Source organism: Peromyscus leucopus, chromosome 5 (assembly GCF_004664715.2).
Source record: "Peromyscus leucopus breed LL Stock chromosome 5, UCI_PerLeu_2.1, whole genome shotgun sequence".
Taxonomy (NCBI): domain Eukaryota; kingdom Metazoa; phylum Chordata; class Mammalia; order Rodentia; family Cricetidae; genus Peromyscus; species Peromyscus leucopus.
Window position 1 is genome coordinate 40382448 of NC_051067.1, and position 22206 is coordinate 40404653.

Consider the following 22206-nt stretch of genomic DNA (forward strand, 5'->3'; position numbering starts at 1 on the left):
GAAAATGGACATTTTCCATAGAAATTTGAAAAGTTTCTATTTATTTTTTAGTTACTGGAAGAAAGGAGAGAACATTAGACAAAGATTCACCCCAAACTCTCTCAGGGTGGCAGACCCTGGGCACAGGGTAGGAAGCACCCTGCATCCTGGTGTTTTGTGTCCTGGAAATGGCCCCAGTTATTTCAAGTGTCAGCAGAAGGCTGAAGGTGACCAGGCTCAGCCTCTCCTCTCCTCCTCAGCTCATCAAAGAGTCACATGCATGTCTTTAAGCAAAACACTGCCTGGCACATGAGATTAAATGAAACTGTGACGTCTACTCACCACGATGATGAGGTGCACATGGGCTCTGGGTACTTCTGGCAAGTGAGCCTGCCCAGGTCATATTTGTACCTTCAGTGTGTGTACAGCACTTGTCACCATAAAGTATCCTCAAGACACTAACACATCGTGCTGTAGAGAAAAGGGAGCCCTCTGCAGAACCTGGTCCCTAAAGCATGGCTTTCCCTCTCCCTCCTCAATTACAACATCTGTTTGCCTCCAAAGTTACCCCTGGATTAATTAGGTTTTCATTACATCATAGAAACATATGAAGTGAGAAAGTGAACAACAGCAAAGTTTCCATGTCTAGAGTTCCCCCATATTCCTGATCCCTTCTTTACCTTTCTAAACTAAGTCTATGAATCAGAATAGAGACCTGCCTCTGGTACAGAGAGAAGTCAGTTCTCTTTCTCTAGCCCTTGTTGTGTGGAGGACATAATAGATGACATCCGTCACTTTACATCCATCCCAACCACACACGTGAGCAGAACAAGGTGTCTTTGCCTCATCTGCACATGTTCTAGGTCACCATAGTCTGCTGTGGGATGTTCTGTATGTCCTGTGGGAGCCCTTCTTGGGTTCTTTGTGGCGTTACCCAGCAGGTCCGCATAGAGGATGATTAGGACCATGGGCCTGAGTGCAGGTGTCTGAGATGGTCTGCACTTGGCTGTGCTGGGGGATGGTCTGTATGTCAAGTTGTTCTGATTGATCAATAAATAAAACCTGATCGGCTGTGGCTAGGCAGGAAGGATAGGCGGGACTAACAGAGAGGAGAAATAAAAGGACAGGAAGGCAGAAGGACTGACTGCCAGATGCCGCCAGCACAAGAAGCATGTGAAGATGCTGGTAAGCCACGAGCCACGTGGCAAGGTATAGATTTCTAGAAATGGGTTACTTTAAGATATAAGAAAAGTTAGCAAGAAGCCTGCCAGGGCCATACAGTTTGTATGCAATATAAGTCTCTGTGTTTGCTTGGTTGGATCTGAGCGGCTGTGGGACTGGCGGGTGACAAGGATTTGTCCTGACTGTGGGCAAGGCAGGAAGACTCTGGCAACAATAGTCTGCCATAAGAAATGGTTTTACTCCTTCTTCATTAAATAAATGGTATCCCCAACCAGATGGACCTCCCTTTTCAAATTCTGTCTTAATAACACTGTATCCTTGTAAACAAAGGCACTCATGATACCCAATGCAGGATAAACACACTTGGCTATAATTGAAGGAAATTCCTTTATCATCTTCATCCTTACTTTTGAACAGGAAATTGAATCTTGGATGGACCAAAGGTTCCATCATATTTTCAAGGGTGAATACAAATATAAAAATGAAAATCCTAATTCTCCCTGAAGCAAAAGGTCATGATTAATCTCAACTTCTTCTTTTAAAACATTTTCATCATACATTGTGTATATTTTTTCTCTTACCCCTTTGATATGTTTGCAAAGTTTCAATTTCATCAAGACAATAACCCTCCATTCTCTTAATGAACCTAGAATCAATCCTAGGGAAGATCCTGGTATTTGTATGACATGTAGATATTTTTATCATTGGTGCCAAGACAAAAAAAAAGACTTTATTCTCTTCCACTTGACTTTCTGAAGCATTTTTGTCATGGAGAGATTGACTGCAGAGAGAGACACAGGTTTTTTACTTTTTGACCAGTGGAGAGGGGCATTTACTGGAACTTGGAGACACAAAATGCAGGCCTGTGCTTCTGTTCTTGACTGTCAAAATATGTGATTGCAAGGTGTCTTTTAGGATGAGTCCCCATAGGGGCACCAGAGAGCCAAGAAATGCTGGGGATCCATTCTTCTGTGTCTGCCTTGAGGAATATACCATCTGGAGTCTCTGAGGTGTTCTCTTGCTAAAAGCCCTACAGAAGGGAGAGGATTCTCCCTTTACACGCCTTTTTGCCTTGCACCAGATGCTAGAGTCCGTGCTATCTCATTACAGATCTAAAACTGAGTATTTCTGAATTCACCTCACCTCTCTTCATCTACTCTTTACTATAACACAGCAGTGCCTTTCCCTCCCGCACAGTTCTCCTTTTAGTAAGAGCATCTGATGTTTTATTTCCGTCTTGTGGAGACTCCAGCCAGAGCTGACTGTTTCTAACCTGCCATCCTCCCCACATCACTGTTGCTATCTGTCATAACCAGCAAAGCCTTCGCTGTCACAGTAACACACGGAGAGGACATTCCACCCAACACACTGGGAAGCAATGGAAACAGGGGCAGGGTTTCCTTGGAAACTGCAGTTCTTTTTCTAAGGATGCTTTCCTGGCATTAGCATTTGAGAAACAGTCAACATTGGGGTTCCTTTAGTGACATGTGTCTTAGTTAGGGTTTCTATTGCTGCGACAAAACACCATGACCAAAAAGCAAGTTGGAGGAAAGGGTTTATTAGGCTTACAACTGGATCTCATCCTGGCGTTTCCTCAACTGAATCCTCTCTCTCTCTCTCTCTCTCTCTCTCTCTCTCTCTCTCTCTCTCTCTCTCTCTCTCTCTCTCCCCCACCTTGCTTGCTGGTCATGATTTCAGCTACTACTCCAGCTCCATGCTTGCCTCCATGTCACCATGTCCCCTGCCGTGGTGGTCATGGACTCACCCTATGAAACTGTAAGCAACTCCCCAATTCAATACCTTCCATCATAAGTTGTCTTAGTCACGGTGTCGCATCACAGCAGTAGAATAGTGTTTAAGAAACCTTGAAACTGCTTTCTTCACAAAACTCTGAAGCAGGCCTTGGATTCCTTGCCATTTTAAACTAAAGGAGAACCTAACAAGATATAGATGAAGTGATTAATAAAATGACCCTCAACCAGGAATCAGCGATTAGCCGTGACTCAGTACTTGATCATCTTCTATTATCAGTGCTACTATACTTTGCAGACATTCAGAAATTGACCCGTTGGGATCAGGAATGTTTCTTTCCAATCTGTTCCTGGCTTCAGTGTAATGGGAGGTGAGAGGAAACTGGAACCAAGTCTGAGAAAGCAGCACCCTCAGGACACTGCTCACCCTCACTTCCCACCTCATCACCCACAGACTCTGCAATTACAATCATAATGATTTGTGAATCAGCAAATGACAGAGAACCAGGGAGAGGGCTGGCCTCAGGGATGGAGATGGGAAGAAGGAGCCCTTTTCCCCTGTGAACCAAACTCCTGACAGCAGGGAGAGCTGCTGTGAACACAGGGAGTGGGGATGATAAACAGGGCCTGGCTGGTGCAGTGAGGACACACACTGAGCCCTGCACAGACTGCCCAGGTGAGTGCTGCTCTGTCACTGTAGACTGAAGCTGCCTTGGACTTTGGAAGGGACACTGTGAGGCAGGGTGACTTTAGGTGTGAATAAGAAGGGTCTCAGTTCATCTGTCACTGTGCAAAAAGGAAGGCGGCAGGACCCGGGGAGCAAACAGTTTATCACTTTCAACCTGTCATCCAGAACCTTGGTTAGTCAGAGTTTGCAGCAGTCTGTGGTGCATGGAGGCAGAGCTGCTCATCCCATGGCCCGGCAGAGACAGGACATGGGGGTCTGGGGGCATTTGAGTCTGGATGTGGGGAAGGACTTACGCTTTCCACATTTTACATTCAAAAAAAAAAAAAAAATCAAAGGCTTTGTTTGAGCTGAGCATCTCATTTCTCATGTTTTTCAGTCTTTTAAGATAGGGCTCTCTTGCCTCTGACTCTGGTTTTGTTTTTCTGAACTTGCCAAACTATAACACAGTGAACACAGTGTACAATTGCACAGACTTGGAGAAAGTGGACATTACTCTCAGGTAAGAGAAAAAAATGATTTCTTTAGAAAAATAATTCTGTTTCTGATACTTGACACCTCACAGTATGTTTGCATGGGACAAAGCAGCATCCTCAGGTTACAGAGGAGAACACTGGATGTGAGGAAGCCAGATTACATGATCAATGTGATACAAGCAGAAATGAGAGACTGGATTTGAGTCTGGAGTGGTTGATTGTAAACAAGGTTCTTGTGCATGCTTAACTTAGTGTGTGTGTGTGTGTGTGTGTGTGTGTGTGTGTGTGTGTGTGTGTGTGTTTCTCTGTGTGTGTCTGTGTGTCTGTGTATACAGGGTGGGGAGAACATGTTGGTATGTGCAAGTGGTGGGGGTACATTGGTATATGCAGGTAGAGGTGTCTGCATGTGTGTGCATGCATGAGTGTGTATGATTGTGTGTGGACAAGATATCAACCTCGCATGTCTGCAGCTCACTGCTTCTCCTCGACTGGCTGGCTAGAGACTCCAAGAGATCTTCCTCTCTCTGCATCCACAATGCTGGAATTAAAAGCAGGATGCCACATGGCATTTTTGTGGGGTTTCTGGGCATGGAACTCAGGTCCTCATGCCTCTACGGGGGTATTTTACCAAGTGAAGCATCTTCTCAGCACCATGTACTTTAAACTTCTAAAGTTTATGGTATTTCTCAAGCATTTGGTATATTTTTAACACACTCCCACATATTTTGTGACAAAAACCTTGATTTCATTTCATTCATGCAGAGTAAATTTACTGTTACATGCCTTAGGTGAGAAACATGTGAAAGCTTATTAAAATATGGCATAGCGGCCCTGAATTAGACAAGTGCTTATAGACATTAGACTTGAAGCTCTTTCAGTTCAGATGCAGCACTGTTAAGGAGATCAAGGGCTACTTCATTCTTACAAATTCTATTACCAATGGCTCCAAGAACTTAGAAGTATCTGAAAACCTCATCAAATCACAAAAAAAATTATTACAGAGATATTGCAAGTCAATTTAAACCACTATACTTTTATTAAAGGATAATTCATATCTTTCACTAAATTGATGGAAGCTTGCAAATTCGTGTACCAAATGTGTCACCCAAACTAAGTTGACTTCTTCAGGCCATTCAGTTTTTAAATATCATAAGAAAGAGACCAATTTGAGTGTTTCTACACGTGGGCTGCCAGCTTTCCTCTGTGTTTAGTGTGCAGTTTTAAAAAGAAGTGCCTCATTTAATAACTTGTTCATAAACTAGTTTTGAGTATGCATTAGCAGATTCTCCAAACCAAAGCAGTGTCTATGAGGCATGCTCACTATCCAGGGCAGGAAGGCAGCAGACCCACAGGGAAGACAGCCTGGAGAGTTCAGGGAAAGCACAGCAGGTGAAACTCGGAGCTGATATGGATAAGATGGAGAGTAGGTCGCTGTGAAGCATGATGCCCTGACAAAGATCAACCAGGGTATATTATGCACAGTCCTGTGGCTAGGAAAGCACCAGTGCTACATTTGAGGGGGTGAAGGGAATTCAGGAATAATTGTGATAAGGAAAGGATGCTAAATAGTGAAGGACAAAGACAATTAAGGTTGAATTGCATTCTGAATGTTTTCTAAGAGGTGAAGCAGATAGCATATTTGTCTGTTCCAACAGCATTGTGTGTTATGTGTAGGTGTTTTTTGAGGGGAGGGGGGGTATGTGTGTGCAGTTAATCTTGCACAAGTGTGTGTACAAGCAGAGGCCAGAGATCAGCATTGGGGTCTGCTTCAATAGCTTTCCACCATCAGTTTTCAGTCAGGTCTCTCTGAACATAGAGCTCCCTGATTCTGCTAGGCTAGCTGAGCAGGGAACTCCAAGGACATGTCTCTCTCCATATCAAACCCTTCCCACCAGCACTGGGGCTTCAAATCTGCACTTCTTTGGCCAGTTTTTATTTGGTTGCTGGGGATCAGACTTGGATCCTCATATTTGGACAGCATGCCTTTTACAGACTACGCTGTATCCCCAGCTCCTAAAAGAATATTTTGACTTGAATATATAAGGAGAAATATGAAAAGGATACCATTCATAAACAGTTTACACATTTGCATGGAATATTAGAGAGATGTAGATCATTGGTTGTGGCATTTCTAACTGAGAAATTGTTCTTCTCAACACACCTTAAAGCATATAATCAGCTGCATGCCTCTTGGGTTAGAGTCCATATAGCCAGTGCCTGAGCTAGGAAATGTTTGCGTGGTGTTTTCTTTTAGAGGAAGTCTCAGTAGAAAGAGAGAGCAAGAACAAGGTAGGTGGGAGGAAAAGAAAATTACCTTCCAGGTTTGTCGTACCTAGAAAGCTGGGAACACAAATCCCATCAGACTTACTCCCACCTTGATGAGAGAGGACAGGACTCCTGTCCTCTACATCCCACAAAACATTCACTCCTGTGCCACTTATGGAAAGGGATATGAGAAGTGGAGTATGTCATACAATCTCCCCTGAGAAGCCAGTCCATTTGTTCAAGAACAGTTTTCTGGAGGAGTGTCAAGCTCTTTATTAGTTCCACATCCACTTCAGTGATGGTTGCATATGGACAGTGAAGAGGACCAGGATGAGGCGCCAACACAGTCCAGGAGCCTGAGGTCACACTGGGTGTGAGGAGGGAAAAGGAAGAGGCCTGTCAGGCTAATAATCAGGACTGTGTTGTTTGGAGAACTGACAAAGTGATGCCATGCTTTTAGCTTTGTTCTAGGAAGAGCATGGTCACATGAAATTGAGGGAATGAGGATCATCATGAAAGGTAGGATTTATACCCTTATTGTAGCTATATCATTTCCATGGGAATGGAAAAAATACAAACCAAAAACAAATAAACAAACAAAAAACAAAAGACCAAGAATATGACCAAGCATCATTAAGAAAAGATAGTATGTGCTTACATACTTGAAACCATTCTTTTCGTTGGAATAAGCAGAGAACATCTGACATGTTTCTCATATGATTTTCCCTAGCACTGTGCATGAAGTCAGAAGATGAAGTGGAGTAACATTATCCAGACAATAATCTTCCTTTGTTTTATTGGGCCTGGAATTGTGGGAAATATCCTAATGTTTGTGAGACAGGTGTACATGTCTGCCTTGGGCACTGAGAAAAAGCCTGTGGACCTCATTCTCATCCACTTGGCATTTTCTAATATGATCATTATTTGCACCACAGGGGTCAGAGACTTAGCCACAGTGTTTTATTTCAGAAACTTCCTCGGAGATATTGGCTGTAAAGCTGTGGTTTATCTGGCAAGGACGGCCCGGGGCCTCTCCATCTGCACCACCTGTCTCCTCAGCGTGGTCCAGGCTCTCACCATCAGTCCCGGGACCACCATTTGGAGGAAGCTCAAACCACAGACCTCATGGCAAATTCTTACCTATGTCTTACTCTTTTGGATCTTTAATGCCCTCACAAGTTCCAACTTGTTGTACTATATGACAGCAGGCGGCAGCTTGAACAGATCTGGAGTTGCAGGGTATATTGGATATTGCTATATGCTTCCATCCAGGGACACAATCAAGTGGCTTTTCCTCTCGCTCATGGCTGTTCGTGACCTCATCTTTCAGAGTCTCATGGGCTGGAGCAGTGGACACATTTCTTTTTATCTGTATAAACATCACAAGCAAGTCCTCTACCTCCACAGCTGCAGGCCTGTAAATAGTTTCAGTCCAGAGATCAAAGCTGCACAGAGCATTCTCATTCTCATGGCCTGTTTCCTTGTCTTTTATTGGGCAGACTTCATTTTCTCCTTTTACACAGGTTCCATGGTGACTCATGACTCCATCATACTAAATATTAAAACATGTCTAGTACTTGGTTATGCTGTTCTCAGCCCCTTTGTCCTGATGAGCAGAGCTGTTCCTGTTGCTAAAGCCTTGTGTTCACACTGAGAAACACTAGGATTACATTTCTCTATGAGCTCAAGATACACAGTGTTATTTATTTGCCTTAATTTTGGAGGGCACGTGGTGAGCACGTAGCTTTGCTATGTATTGTAAGCTGTCCTGGAAGCATCTTTATAGCCCAGGTCCTGACCTAGCACCTTCCTGGGCATTACAAGCATTACCCATCATACCACAATTTACCTTGGTATGCTAACATATCCAAACATTAAATCAGTTAAGCATTATAATAATTTACTTTTAAAAATAAGACTACTATGGTAGCTTGAATGTAATTGGCTTTCATAAGCTCATAGGGAGTGGCACTATTAGGAGGTGTGGCCTTAGAGGAAGTGTGTCACTGTGGGGCCAGGCTTTAAGGCCTCCTATGCTCAAGCTACACAGAGTGTGGACACAGATACCTTCTATTTTCTACTGCCTGTGGATAAAGATACAGAACTCTCAGCTCCTTCTCCAGCGCCATGTCTGCCTGAGCACCACCAATTCCCACCATGATGATAATGGACTAAACCTCTGAAACTGTAAGCCACCCCAATTAAATGTTTTCCTTTATAAGAGTTGCCTTGACACTTGGCTCAGTCTGGGAGGAAGGGACTGGACCTGCCTGGACTGAGTCTACCAGGTTGATCGCAGTCCTCAGGGGGGAGGACTTGTCCTGGAGGAGGTGGGAATGGGGGGTAGGCTGGGGTAAGGGGAGGGGTGGGAGGGGGGAGAATAGGGAAACCCATGGCTGCTATGTAGAACTGAATGGTATTGTAAAATAAAATATATATATAAAAAAAAGAAAAAAATAATAATTTAAAGGCCATCAATGAGAAACAAAGCAGAGGGGAAATGTGAGAAAGTGTAGAATCAAAAGACGCGAGTGACTGGAGGTAGGAGACATGGAAATGGTTGGAGAGAGGAAAGGAAAGGAGAAAATGATGTAATTGTATTTTAATTAAAATTAAAAGAAGTGGTTTTTTTTATTTTTTTTTAATTTTACAACACCATTCAGTTCAACATAATAGCCACAGATTTCCCTGTTCTCCCCCTCTCGCCCCCCCTCCCCCTTCCCCCAGCCCACCCCCCATTCCCACCTCCTCCAGATCAAGGTCTCCCCCGAGGACCGGGATCGACCTGGTAGACTCAGTCCAGCCAGGTCCAGTCCCCCGCTCCCAGACCGAGCCAAGCGTCCCTGCATAAGTCCCAGGATTCAAACAGCCAACTCATGCAAGGAGCCCAGGACCCGGCACCAACGCACAGCTGCCTCCCTAACAGATCAAACCAAATGACTGTCTCACCCATTCAGAGGGCCTGACCCAGTTGGGGGCCCCTCAGCCTTTGGTTCATAGATCGTGTGCTTCCATTCATTTGGATATTTGACCCTGTGCTTTATCCAACCTTGGCTTCAACAATTCTCGCTCATATAAAACCCTCTTCTTTCTCACTAATTAGACTCCCAGTGCTCCACCAGGGGCCCAGCCGTGGATGTCTGCATCCAGATTCCTCAGTCCTTGGATGGGGTTTATGGCACGACTATTAGGGTGTTTGGCCATCCCATCACCAGAGTAGGTCAGTTCCTGCCGTCTCTCGACCATTGCCAGCAGTCTTTTGTGGGGGTATCTTTGTGGATCTCCGTGGGCCTCCCTAGCTCTCTGCTTCCTCCCCTTCTCATGTGGTCTTCATTTACCATGGTCTCCTATTCCTTGTTCTCCCTCTCTTTTCTTGATCCAGCTAGGATCTCCCACTCTCTTTCCCTCGACCGTCGCCCTTCATTGTTCCCACTCATGACCAGGCTGTTCATGTAGATCTCATCCATTTCTCCGTGTATTTGATGTAATTGTATTTTAATTAAAATTAAAAGAAGTGTATTTAAAAAATTAAAAGAAAAAAAAAAAGAGTTGCCCTGGTCATGGTGTCTCTTCACAGCAATAGAAACCCTCACTAAGACAACTAGTACTAAGCCACTTAAGAGGAGTTTAGGGTTTCTAGGCAGGTGGAAAGTAGATTGTTACTATCTTTCCATTAACCGTCCCTATGGTGTGACTTGTAGCTTCTCATTAGCATTGGGGAAAATGCTGGAGGCCACACTGTCAGAAATACAACAGTTTTCCCCTTCAAAGGAGAGGAAGAGAGCAAGACAGTGTAGGTGCCGAGGAGGAGGGGACCTTTTCTGGGGTAGTTTGTACAGCAGTGAGGAGGACAGGGAGACAGGAGATGTCATCACAGTCCAGCAGGTTTGCTCACCAGTTATTTGACCTTGTCAGGTTCCAGAATGGTTAGGAAACTCGTGATGTCAACGCAGGACAATTCTCATCATGTTAGTTCTTAAATAATCACCACGGGAGGCTTGGCCACCGGGTTCTCTAAAATGATGCCATCGCGGGTCCGGAGACCACGCTCCAGGCCAGAGCCTCACTGGCACACTGATGTGTAAATGTCTCACTAACAGATTGTTAGTAACACTGGGGTTTCCACCTCTCGCCCCTGTCACTCACATTGATTTAAACTGCACATCTGGGGTTGGCTAAACCACTTTGCCTGGAATCCCAGCCTCCTTTGTGTCCTATGCTGCACAGGCGCAGAGGAACACACGCTGCTGAGCTGTGGCCTAGGAGACCAGGGAACTGAGGACGCACTGGAGATCTGCTTGGTGAAGGTCAGGAGGCACAGCCTTGCCAAGCAGAAGGATACTGGTGGTTGTGAGAACTCCACAGCCTCTGGCCAAAGAGGAAGTGGAGGGTCCAGAAAGCCCCCCGACCCTGTGCCCTCCAGAATCCTGTGCTGTGGACTTCCCCTGGAAGCTTCGATCAGTGCAGTGTGTTCACCGCCCAGAGGGCAGCGAGGCTGGTCACCAAAGCTGTCCATCAGCTCGCTACAGTTCCTGCAGGAAGAGAAACGGAAACACCTCCACAGTTCCCGAAGAAGTAGAGCCGAACCAACTCCCTGCAGCTCAGTATCAAACAAGCACCTGGCAGGAAGGAAGCTCAGTCCTCCTGGTCTCTCCCGGGCCCAAAAGTTGAAACTCTCCAGAGCACAGCAAGAGAAAGCCCAGGCCGTGGGTCTGTAAAATACTGCTCTTTTTAAGATAAACTAGGGTTTTACTAAGGTCTACCTAGGTTAAAAGCCACTTTCAGAGTATTATGAAGTAGATGCATGGCTAGGGAGGAGAGCTGTTTCTCTACAGCAGTTATATTTACAGGTTGTATGAGTCTTTCTTATGAGTGGACAGTGTGAACAGAATGACAGATCTGTTCCTAACTTAGCATTTCTATCCAGATCTGTATATTGTCTTCATTTTCTCTTACATCTTTAAAAGTAAGGTGATATATAACTAACCTTCAAGAAATGTACCTTTGTTACACAGTGTGTGATGATTTTTTTGGAAAAGCTGAAATCACTTATCCACTTACTCTGGACTGTTATTTGGTGGGTATAGTGAAAACCCTTGAAAATTCTCCTAGCGAATTCCCAGTGTCCATTACAGTGGAAACAGTAGTCCCCTGCTCTGCAGGAGGTCTCTTTAGATAAAGAACAGCTAATGGTTGCCCACGTTTGTGCCCCCAGTTAGCTTCAGTAGTTATCATGTAAGGGAACTTACCCAGCACTTCCTCCTTGTCACAGGCTCTCCCAGGATCCATGACCAGGAGCAAAACAGGGGGAGCAGTGTAAGGAGATCTCATACTTTAGAGAGAGACGTGTCCCCTCCTCTGAACTTCAGAATATTGACATACCCAAGGAATTACCATTTGGCTGTTTCCCTACTGCTTGTGTGTTTATCTCAAGAAAATATTCCATCTTTGGGCACACACTATAACTTTGGATGGTCAGGAAGAAGATTTTTGTATAAGTTGCATAATTCTGATGATTAGAAATAACATTGGAATATTTTTTATAACTGTCCCTGGCTTCTGAGACTGGAATTACAGGCAGGATGCCACCCCACCAGGCATTTAAATGAATTGGAACTCACACTTGGAAGCCAAGCACTTTGACCATTGAGCAAGCTCTCCAGGTAGGGTTTGTTAATATTAAACGCCACCCTGTTACAAGGAAATATCCTCTATATGGGATCAGCTTGTGGGACGATATGGAGGACACCAGTGAAAGAAGCGAACTCCCTGCTGTATAATAATTTCAGATGGTGGTGCTTTCCCATTACTTGCTTGAAAATTGAAAAAAAAAAAAAAAAAAAAAAAAAAGTAAGAATAAATGAACTAAGATAAATGCAGACACACTGAAGACCTCGTAGCGTGGTAACATAGAAGGGCCATGGCCCCGGAGCACACAAATGCCCATCAGGTGTGTTTCCCAGCCCACCACCCCACACACATTGGTCAGGTAGTTGGTTTCAATCCAGACCTGGATCTTGGCCAGAGACGATGATGTCAAGAAAGCCATGACAGCCACCAGAAAGGTGCACAAAGGGAACCAGCAGGTGACCTCGGGTGACAAGCATATGTGAGTCTTCAAGTAGGTCCTTTGGATGGAGCCAAACGGGAAAGAGGAAAACAAGAAGAAGAGAGGTAAGGGTGTGATGCGTGGCTCCAAGACCTCTCTGAAGACAGCTCCTCCCCAGGATGATAGACATGGACAGTGATGTCACCAAGGCGAGTTGCACAACAGACATCCCCCCTATCAGACAGACCGCAGCAGTGGCCCAGGCCTCCCCCAGTGCCCAGCTCAGTGTGTTCCTGGGATGGCATGGACACCAAGGCAGAGGAGACCCAGGAGCGAGTGCCTCACTGCTGAAGACACTTCCAGCAAGCAGGACTCAGGCTTCCATGGAAAACCTGATGAGCAGCTCAGGAAAGGCAGATCTAGTGAGGTGGGGCTGGCAGCAGAGACTTTCGGCTCTCTCTAAGGAGTGCTCCCTCTAAACAGATGCAACAGTCAGGCGCATAGCTCAGAAAGAGTGCCTCCATTCTGTAGGTTGTCTCTTTACCGCAGTAAATATTTTCATTGAGCTACAAAGTTTTGAACTTTGTGGGGTCCTTCCTGTCAATCATTTGCTACTTTACTGGGCAACTGGAGTCACACTGAGAATGTGCTTGTCTATATCTTCAAGTTGTTTGTGTTTTGTTTTTTACATTTTTTTGCATTTCCTCAAGTAATTTCTTAATTCGCTATCTCACATTAAGGTCTTTGGAGCTGATTCGTTGGAGGATAACATGTACAGATCTAGAATACATCTTCTACCTGTGTGTTCTCAGTTTCCCCAGCACCATTTGTCCTTCTCTGGGGACCAAGCATGCTGAACTACCAAGGTGACACACAGGACATGCCCAACTGTTGCGATAAAGGCATGACTGACAGGGAAACAACCAGATGCTCTCTGGCTGGATCTGAAACCCCATAAACAGAACGGACTTCACATCTGATACCACAGAGCTGGTCTAAAGCCTGTGGTGGGGTGGGGTATCCACAGCCCTAGTGGGGAGACTGCAGCTGTTACTTTGCTAACTAGACATGATGGGCCTGTCAGATCCCACTGTAAATACTTGACTATACCCAAGTCAGTGTTGCCATAGGTTTAGTCACGGAAGCTTCTTTTTTGCAGTGGGTAGTTACTTCAAAACCTCAAAGCTAGAAACAATGCTGATAGTAAGTTTTATAATCGTCAACATCTTGCCAGTCATATTTCTTGTGTCTTCATGTGAGGCTGATTATGTTGTAATGGAGCTAGTTTAAAATAAAATCCATTTTGTCCTAAGATTTAGTGTAGCATAAATCTTAAAAGTTCTTATCAATAAAAACAAACCTGAGGTCAATTATTGGGGTGAACGCTGGAAGATCAGAGAGACAGAACAGGCCACAGCCACCTCACCTCACCAGTTCTTCAGCTGGTCCTGTTTCCTCACACTGGAGGAAGCCTCTGAGTCCTCATCCAGAATGAATCTCAGCTGAACTGCTGCTAGAAGCCTGAAAGCTTAACCAGCCAAATGCTTCTAGTTTCTGGTCCTCACACCTTATATATCTTTCTGCTTTTGCCATCACTCCCTGAGATTAAAGGCTCACTTCTTTGGATTAAAGGCATGAGTCACCATGCCTGGCTGTTTCCAATGTGGCCTTGAACTCATAGAGATCCAGAGGGATTTCTACCTCTGGAATGCTAGGATTAAAGGTGTGAGTGCCACCATTTTCTAGCCTTTGTATCTAGTGGCTGTTCTGTCTCTGACCCCACATAAGTTTATTAGGGTGTACAATATTTTGGGGAACACAATGTCACCACAATTTAGAGTTGATATAGTGTTAGAATTAAGGATGTTGTATTTTATGTAATACTGTCCTCTTATTTTTTTATTTTTTATTATTTTTTTTTTATTTTACAATACCATTCAGTTCTACATATCAGCCATGGGTTCCCCTATTCTCCCCCTCCCGCACCCTCCCCTTACCCCCAGCCTACCCCCCATTCCCACCTCCTCCAGGGCAAATCCTCCCCCGAGGACTGTGATCAACCTGATAGACTCAGTCCAGGCAGGTCCAGTCCCTTCCTCCCAGACTGAGCCAAGTGTTCCTGCACAAGCTCCAGGTTTCAAACAGCCAACTCATGCAACGAGCACAGGACTTGGTCCCACTGCCTAGTTGCCTCCCAAACTGATCAAGCCAATCAATTGTCTCACCTATTCAGAGGGCCTGATCCAGCTGGGGGCCCCTCAGCCTTTGGTTCACAGTTCATGTGTTTCCATTCATTTGGCTAATTTTTTTCAATAATTGAGTAGAACCGAAATTTATTATAAGCCACAGTCATCCTTGGGGCCTCCATGCTATATATATATAGCCTCTATGGTTCTAAGGGTTGTGGTCTGATTGTTCTTTATTTTATATCTAGAATCCACTTATGAGTGAGTACATGCCATGACTGTCTTTCTGGGTTTGGGTTACCTCACTCAGGATGATTTTTTTCTAGTTCCATCCATTGGCCTGCAAATTTCATGCTTTCATTGTTTTTCTCTGCTGAGTAGTACTCCATTGTGTGTATGTACCACAATTTTCCTTCCATTCTTCCGTTGATGGGCATCTAGGTTGTTTCCAGGTTCTGGCTATTACAAATAGTGCTGCTATGAACATAGCTGAGCATGTATCTTTATGGTATGAATCAGCATTCCTTGGGTATATGCCCAAGAGTGGGATGGCTGGGTCTTGAGGTAGTTCGATTCCTAATTTTCTGAGAAACCGCCATACTGATTTCCACAGTGGTTGTACAAGTGTACATTCCCACCAACAGAGGAAGTGTTCCCTTTGCTCCACATCCTCTCCAACTTTGGCTGTCATTGGTGTTTTTGATGGTAGCCATTCTGACAGGTGTAAGGTGGTATCTCAGAGTCGTTTTGATTTGCATTTCTCTGATGATTAAGGATGTTGAGCATTTCTTTAAATGTCTTTCAGCCATTTGTAGTTCTTGTTTTGTGAATTCTCTGTTTAGTTCTTTAGCCCATTTTTTAGTTGGATTGTTCGGTATTTTGATGTCTAGTTTCTTGAGTTCTTTATATACTGTGGAGATCAGTCCTCTGTCAGATGTGGGGTTGGTGAAGATCTTTTCCCATTCTGTTGGTTGTCTTTTTGTCTTATTGACTGTGTCTTTTGCCCTGCAAAAGCTTCTCAATTTTGAGAGGTCCCATTTATTAATTATTGTGCTCAGGGTCTGTGCTGTTGGTGTTTTATTTAGGAAATGGTCTCCGGTGCCAATGCGTTCAAGAGTGCTTCCTACTTTCTTTTCTATTAAGTTTAGTGTAACTGGATTTATGTTCAGGTCTTTGATCCACTTGGACTTGAGTTTTGTGCATGGTGACAGATATGGATCTATTTGTAATCTTGTACATATTGACATCCAGTTATGCCAGCACCATTTGTTGAAGATGCTTTCTTTTTTCCATTGTATAGTTTTGGCTCCTTTGTCAAAAACCAGGTGTTCATATGTGCATGGATTAATGTCAGGGTCTTCAATTTGATTCCATTAGTCTGTATGTCGGTTTTTATACCAGTACCAAGCTGTTTTTATTACTATATCTCTATAGTAGAGTTTGAGGTCAGGGATGGTGATGCCTCCAAAGGTTGCTTTATCATATAGGATTCTTTTAGCTATACTGGGTCTTTTGTTTTTCCATATGAAGTTGAGTATTTTTCTTTCCAAGTCTGTGAAGAATTGTGTTGGGATTTTGATGGGGATTGCCCTGAATCTGTAGATTGCTTTTGGTAAGATTGCCATTTTTACTATGTTACTCCTACCTATCCATGAGCATGGGAGATGCTTCCATTTTCTGATATCTTATTCAATTTCTTTCTTTAGAGATTTAAAGTTCTTATCAAAAAGGTCCTTCACTTGTTTAGTTAGTGTTATCCCAAGGTATTTTATATTATTTGTGGCTATTGTAAAGGGTGATGTTTCTCTGACTTCTTTCTCAGCCCTTTTATCATTTGTGTATAGGAGGGCTACTGATTTTTTTGAGTTGATCTCCTATCCTGCCACTTTACTGAAGGAGTTTATCAGCTGTAGGAATTCCCTGGTAGAGTTTTTGGGGTCACTTATGTATACTATCATATCGTCTGCAAATAGTGAAAGTTTGACTTCTTCCTTGCCAATTTGTATCCCTTTGATCTCCTTTTGTTGTCTTATTGCTCTAGCTAGAACTTCTAGTACTATATTGAATAAATATGGGGAGAGTGGACAGCCTTGTCTTGTTCTTGAATTTAGTGATATCGCTTTGAGTTTCTCTCCATTTAATTTGATGTTTGCTGTTGGTTTGCTATAAATTGCTTTTATTATGTTTAGAAATGTTCCTTGTATTCCTGATCTTTCTAAGACCTTTATCATGAAGGGGTGTTGGATTTTGTCAAAGGCTTTTTCAGCATCTAAGGAGATGATCATGTGGTTTTTTTCTTTCAGTTTGTTTATATGGTGTATTACATTGACTGATTTTCATATGTTGAACCATCCTTGCATCCCTGGGATGAATCCTACTTGGTCGTGACGGATGATTGTTTTGATGTATTCTTGGATTCGGTTTGCCAATATTTTGTTGAGTATTTTTGCATCAATGTTCATGAGGGAAATTGGTCTATAGTTCTCTTTCTTTGTTGCATCTTTGTGTGGTTTGGGTATCAGGGTAATTGTAGCCTCATAAAAAGAGTTTGGTAGTGTTCCTTCTGTTTCTATTGTGTGGAACACTTTGAAGAGGATTGGTATTAGTTCTTTGAAAGTCTGGTAGACATCTGCACTGAAACCATCTGGTCCTGGGCTTTTTTTGTTTGAGAGACTTTTGATGACTGTTTCTATTTCTTTAGGGGTTATTGGTCTATTTAAATGGTTTATCTGGTCTTGATTTAATTTTGGTATGTGGTATTTGTCCAGAAAATTGTCCATTTCTTCCTGGTCTTCCATTTTTGTGAAGTACAGGTTTTGGAAGTATGATATGATGATTCTCTGGATTTCCTCGTTGTCTGTTGTTATGTCTCCCTTTTCATTTCTGATTTTGTTAATTTGGGTGCTCTCTCTTTGCCTTTTGGTTAATTTGGCTAGGGGTTTGTCTATCTTGTTGATTTTTTCAAAGAACCAACTCTCTGTTTCATTGATTTTTTTGTATTGTTCTCTTGTTTTCTACTTCGTTGATTTCAGCCCTCAATTTGATGATTTCCTGGCATCTATTTCTCCTGGGTGAGTTTGTTTCTTTTTGTTCTAGAGCTTTCAGTTGTGCTGTTAATTCATTGGTATGGGATTGCTCCATCTTCTTTATGTGTGCATTTAGAGCTATGAATTTTCCTCTTAGCACTGCTTTCATAGTGTCCCATAAGTTTGGGTATGTTGTACTTTCATTTTAATTGAATTCTAGGAAATCTTTAATTTTTTTCTTTATTTCTTCCTTGACTCATTGATGTTTCAGGTGGGCATTATTCAGTTTCCATGAGTTTGTGGGTTTTCTATAATTTTTGTTGTTGTTGAGGTCTAACATTTAACGCATGGTGGTCTGATAAGATACAGGAGGTTATTCCAATTTTTTTGTATCTGTTGAGATTTGTTTTGTGTCCAAGCATGTGGTCAATTTTTGAGACGGTTCCATGGGGTGCTGAGAAGAAGGTATATTCTTTTGTGTTAGGATGGAATGTTCTGTAGATATCTATTAGGTCCATTTGAGTCATAACATCTGTTAGGTCCTTTATTTCTTTGTTAAGTTTCAGTCTGGTAGATCTGTCTTTTGGTGAGAGTGGTGTGTTAAAATCTCCCACTACTAATGTGTGGGGTTTGATGTGCGTTTTAAACTTTAGTAGTGTTTCTTTTATGAATGTGGGTGCTTTTGTATTTGGAGCATAAATGTTTAGAATCGAGACTTCATCTTGGTGGATTTTTCCCATGATAAATATGTAATGTCCATCCTGATCTCTTTTGATTGATTTTAGTTTGAAGTCTATTTTATTAGATATTAGGATAGCTACACCAGCTTGTTTCTTAGGTCCATTTGCTTGGAAAGCCTTTTCCCATCCCTTTACTCGGAGGTAGTGTCTGTCTTTGAAGTTAAGGTGTGTTTCTTGTATGCAGCAGATGGATGGGTCCTGTTTTCTTAATCATTCTGTTAGCCTGTGTCTTTTTATAGGTGAGTGAGACCATTGATATTGATGGATGTTAATGACCAGTGATTGTTAATTCCTGTTATTTTTTGTGGTTGTGTTGTGTTGTCCTTCTGTGGTGTATGTTGGTGTGGGATTATCTATTGCTTGATTTTTAATGGATGTTTTTAGCTTCTTTGGGTTGGATTTTCCCTTCTAGTGCTTTCTGTAGGGCTGGGTTTGTGGACAGGTATTGATTAAATCTGGTTTTATCCTGGAATATTTTGTTTACTCCGACTATGGTGGTTGAGAGTTTTGCTGGGTATAATAGTCTGGGTTGGCATCCGTGGTCTCTTAGTGTCTGCATGAGATTTGTCCATGATCTTCTAGCTTTCATAGTCTCTATTGAGTAGTCTGGTGTTATTCTGATGGGTTTGCCTTTATATGTTACTTGGTCTTTTTCCTTTGCGGCTCTTAATATTTTTTCTTTGTTCTGTGTGTTTACTGTTTTGATTATTATGTGGCGAGGGGACTTTTTTTTGGATCCAGCCTATTCCGTGTTCTGTAAGCTTCTTGTATCTTCATAGGTATTTCTTTCTTTAGGTTAGGAAAGTTTTCTTCTATGATTTGTTGAATATATTTTCTGTGCCTTTGAGTTGGTATTCTTCTCCTTCTTCTATCCCTATTATTCTTAGGTTTTGTCTTTTCATGGTGTCCCAAATTTCTTGGACGTTTTGTGTTACGACTTTTTTGTCTTTAGTGTTTTCTTTGACTGATGAATCTATTTTCTCTATTATGTCTTCAGTGTCAGAGATTCTCTGTTCCATCTCTTGTAATCGGTTGGTTATACTTGTTTCTGTAGTTCCTGTTCGTTTAGTCAGGATTTCTATTTCCAGCATTCCCTCAGCATGTGTTTTCTTTATTGTCTCAAATTCATTTTTCAGATCTTGGAATGTTTCTTTCATCTGTTTAATTGCTTTTTCTTGGCTTGATTTGATTTCTTCCCATTTTTTGTTTGTTCTTTCTTCCATTTCTTTAAGGGAGTTTTTTATTTCCTAATTAAGGGAGTTTTTCATTTCCTCTTTAAGGAAAGTTTTTATTTCCTCTTTGAGGGCATGTTTTATTTCTTCTTTAAGGGCCTCTATCATCTTCTTAAAGTCATTTTTAGGGTTGATTTCTTCTGTTTCTTCTGTCTTGGTATGTTCAGGTCTTGCAGGTGTAGAATCACTAAGTTCTGATGTTGCCATATAGGTCTTTATGTTGTTGCCTGTATTTTTGCACTGGCGTCTACTCATCTCTTCCTCTGTGTGGTGCAGGTGGTGTCTGTGTCTGAGAGTGCCTCTCTTGTTCTAATTTTTAGTCTTGGTGCTATTGGGCTATTTCTTTAGGGGCAGCTGATCTCAGTCGGTGAAGTATATACTTATGATTCTGGTGATCTGGTTTGGTGGCTGGGCAGCACCTTCTTCTGTGTTCCCAGGTCACATTTTGTTCATTCGTCAACTCCTCAGCTGATCTTGTTTCTTCAGACTTCCAACTGTAGGTATCTGAATCCTCTCCCAGATGGGTTTCAGCTGAGCGGGGTAGTCTCACTAATACCTCCAAGTTGTTGGGTTTCGCAGCATCAGCAGCTGGGCCCTGGGTTGGCCCTAGACGGAGTGTTCAGATTCGTTCTGGTTCCGTCCCACGGAGATAGCTTCTTTTTTTCTACAGAACTTGTCCTAGATGGAAGCACCATGAAGGTAGGTCTCTCTTTCTGATATTTTCTTGCCTTCTATTGAATAAATCAGTCAAACTACTACAAGCTATAAATTGCTTTATTTTTCTTTATACTTCAAAGGTAAAAAAGATACTAAGAAATTTTCTACACAAATTAACAGAGAGAACAGAGGAAAGTGCTCCTTGTTGGACCAGAAATAATTATTTTTCAACTTCTGTCCACCCTGACATATGTAATGTACAACTGAGTTTCTGTGCACCTGGATTTCCCCATTCAGTAGAGAGGATGGAATTCCTGGTTTCCTCAAAAGCTGTCATTTCATTTATAGCAGAAGAATTTCTGATTTCTATTAGATGTCAGCTTCACCCACGTGTGTAGAGACACCACCACACAATGCACAAAGAGAGACGAGTGACCGCGAACTCATCTCCCAAGGAAACCCAGTGGTGCTTTCTCCTCAAGAACAAGACGATGATGCCATCATTTCTACAGTCAGCCTACACCCACATTTATTTACATCATTTTGCATTTGGGATAGAAAGGGCTTCTGGGCACTAGAATGCAAAATACACAGAAGGACCACTCTTGGACACACGTGAGTTTTAGAAGTGTCCTTGAAGTTTCGTAACAAGTTAACATTGTTGTTGGAATGAAGTCGAGGTTGGGGAAGGTTAAACTTTATATTTCAAGTCTCATATGATATTTAAAGTGCAGGAAATGAAACAGTCAATTACAGCGAACACCTTAACTACCAACGGGCACAGGGAGAACAAGGGACCCTAAACTCATCCTGGTCCATGTTTGGAACTTGCTCAATAAGCAGAATCCCCAGTGCTGAGTATCATTTATTCTAATTTTGTCTAAGGAGGGATTTAAGAAAGAGAAGCAAGTGACTTATCTAAGTGTTAGAAGCTGGTCCCCTGCCAGATCATAGCTTGTCTCTTTGGGAAGGTGAAAAACAGTCTGGAGATTCGGGGAGCTCTGTACAAAGAAACTTAGTTAGTTGTTCATTTTCTCATCTCACATCCTTCCTCACAAATTCATTAAACCCTAATTAAGCTTGAAAAACTTACCGGCAAAACAGATGTGGTAATTGTGGAGAAAGGGGGAAGCTGTACTTCAGGGACTGGAGCCCTGCAGAGGCCTTCCTTCCCCCTGACACTGTGACAACATGAAACTTGAAGTCCTCACTACCTGATGGCAGCCAAGAGCCCCACAAATCCTGACAGTACAAATAGGACCTGGCAAATGTCACCTTCCAGAGCTGCTCCAGAGACTGTCTGCACCGCAGAGGTCCAGGTGAGTTCATGGAGGTAAGATCTTCGATCCCTCAACTGTGCCAGGGAGAGTTTCACTAAAGCAGAAGTCTCTCTCTTTGCCTAAGCCAGGGAAAGTTGAGAGGCTGTGACCCTCAGGACCTCTGCTTTCCTTCTGGCCCTGAGGAGACTGGTCCCTGACTCCAGAAAGATCAAAGGAGTCAAGTTCCTGGAAACACAGAAATGGAACAGAAATGCTGAGGCATCTCTATCCATCCTCAGGCTGGAGGATCATGACAGAGCTCTGGCTGGGTCTTTGCCTATGGTTACCTCCCTCCTTGCCTTTTTTTAAAAAAATGAAGCTATAGGATGCATAAAAATTTCAAGAGTGTATCAAAATATTGGACAGGGACTGGAAAGATGACTCTGTGGTTAAAAGCACTTGCTGCTCTCCCACAGAACCTGGGTTTGTCTCAACACTCACACCATATCTCACAATCATCTGAATCTATAGTTCTGGGAGATCTGATGTCTTCTTCTGGCCTCCACACACACCAGGCATGCATGTTGCGTATACATACATGCAGACAAAACATCCATGCATATAAATTCATAAAAAATGAACTAAAACAATACAAAATAAACATTGAGACAGGCAGAATAGAACACTCCTATTATCAGTACTAGGGTAATGAATTAGAA

The 22206-nt window shown here is 42.8% G+C and overlaps 1 protein-coding gene across 1 annotated transcript; it reads left to right on the top strand.

Annotated features, from left to right (window-relative positions):
• The first annotated feature begins 7089 nt into the window (after positions 1-7089).
• Positions 7090-7992, top strand: LOC114702029 (putative vomeronasal receptor-like protein 4). Its single transcript, XM_028882257.1, has one exon. The coding sequence runs from the start codon at positions 7090-7092 to the stop codon at positions 7990-7992; it is 903 nt and encodes a 300-aa protein (XP_028738090.1).
• Positions 7993-22206: the final 14214 nt, after the last annotated feature.

Coding starts and splice junctions, on each gene's coding strand:
- LOC114702029 (XM_028882257.1), top strand. CDS start 7,090: ATGAAGTGGAGTAACATTATCCAGACAATAATCTTCCTTTGTTTTATT.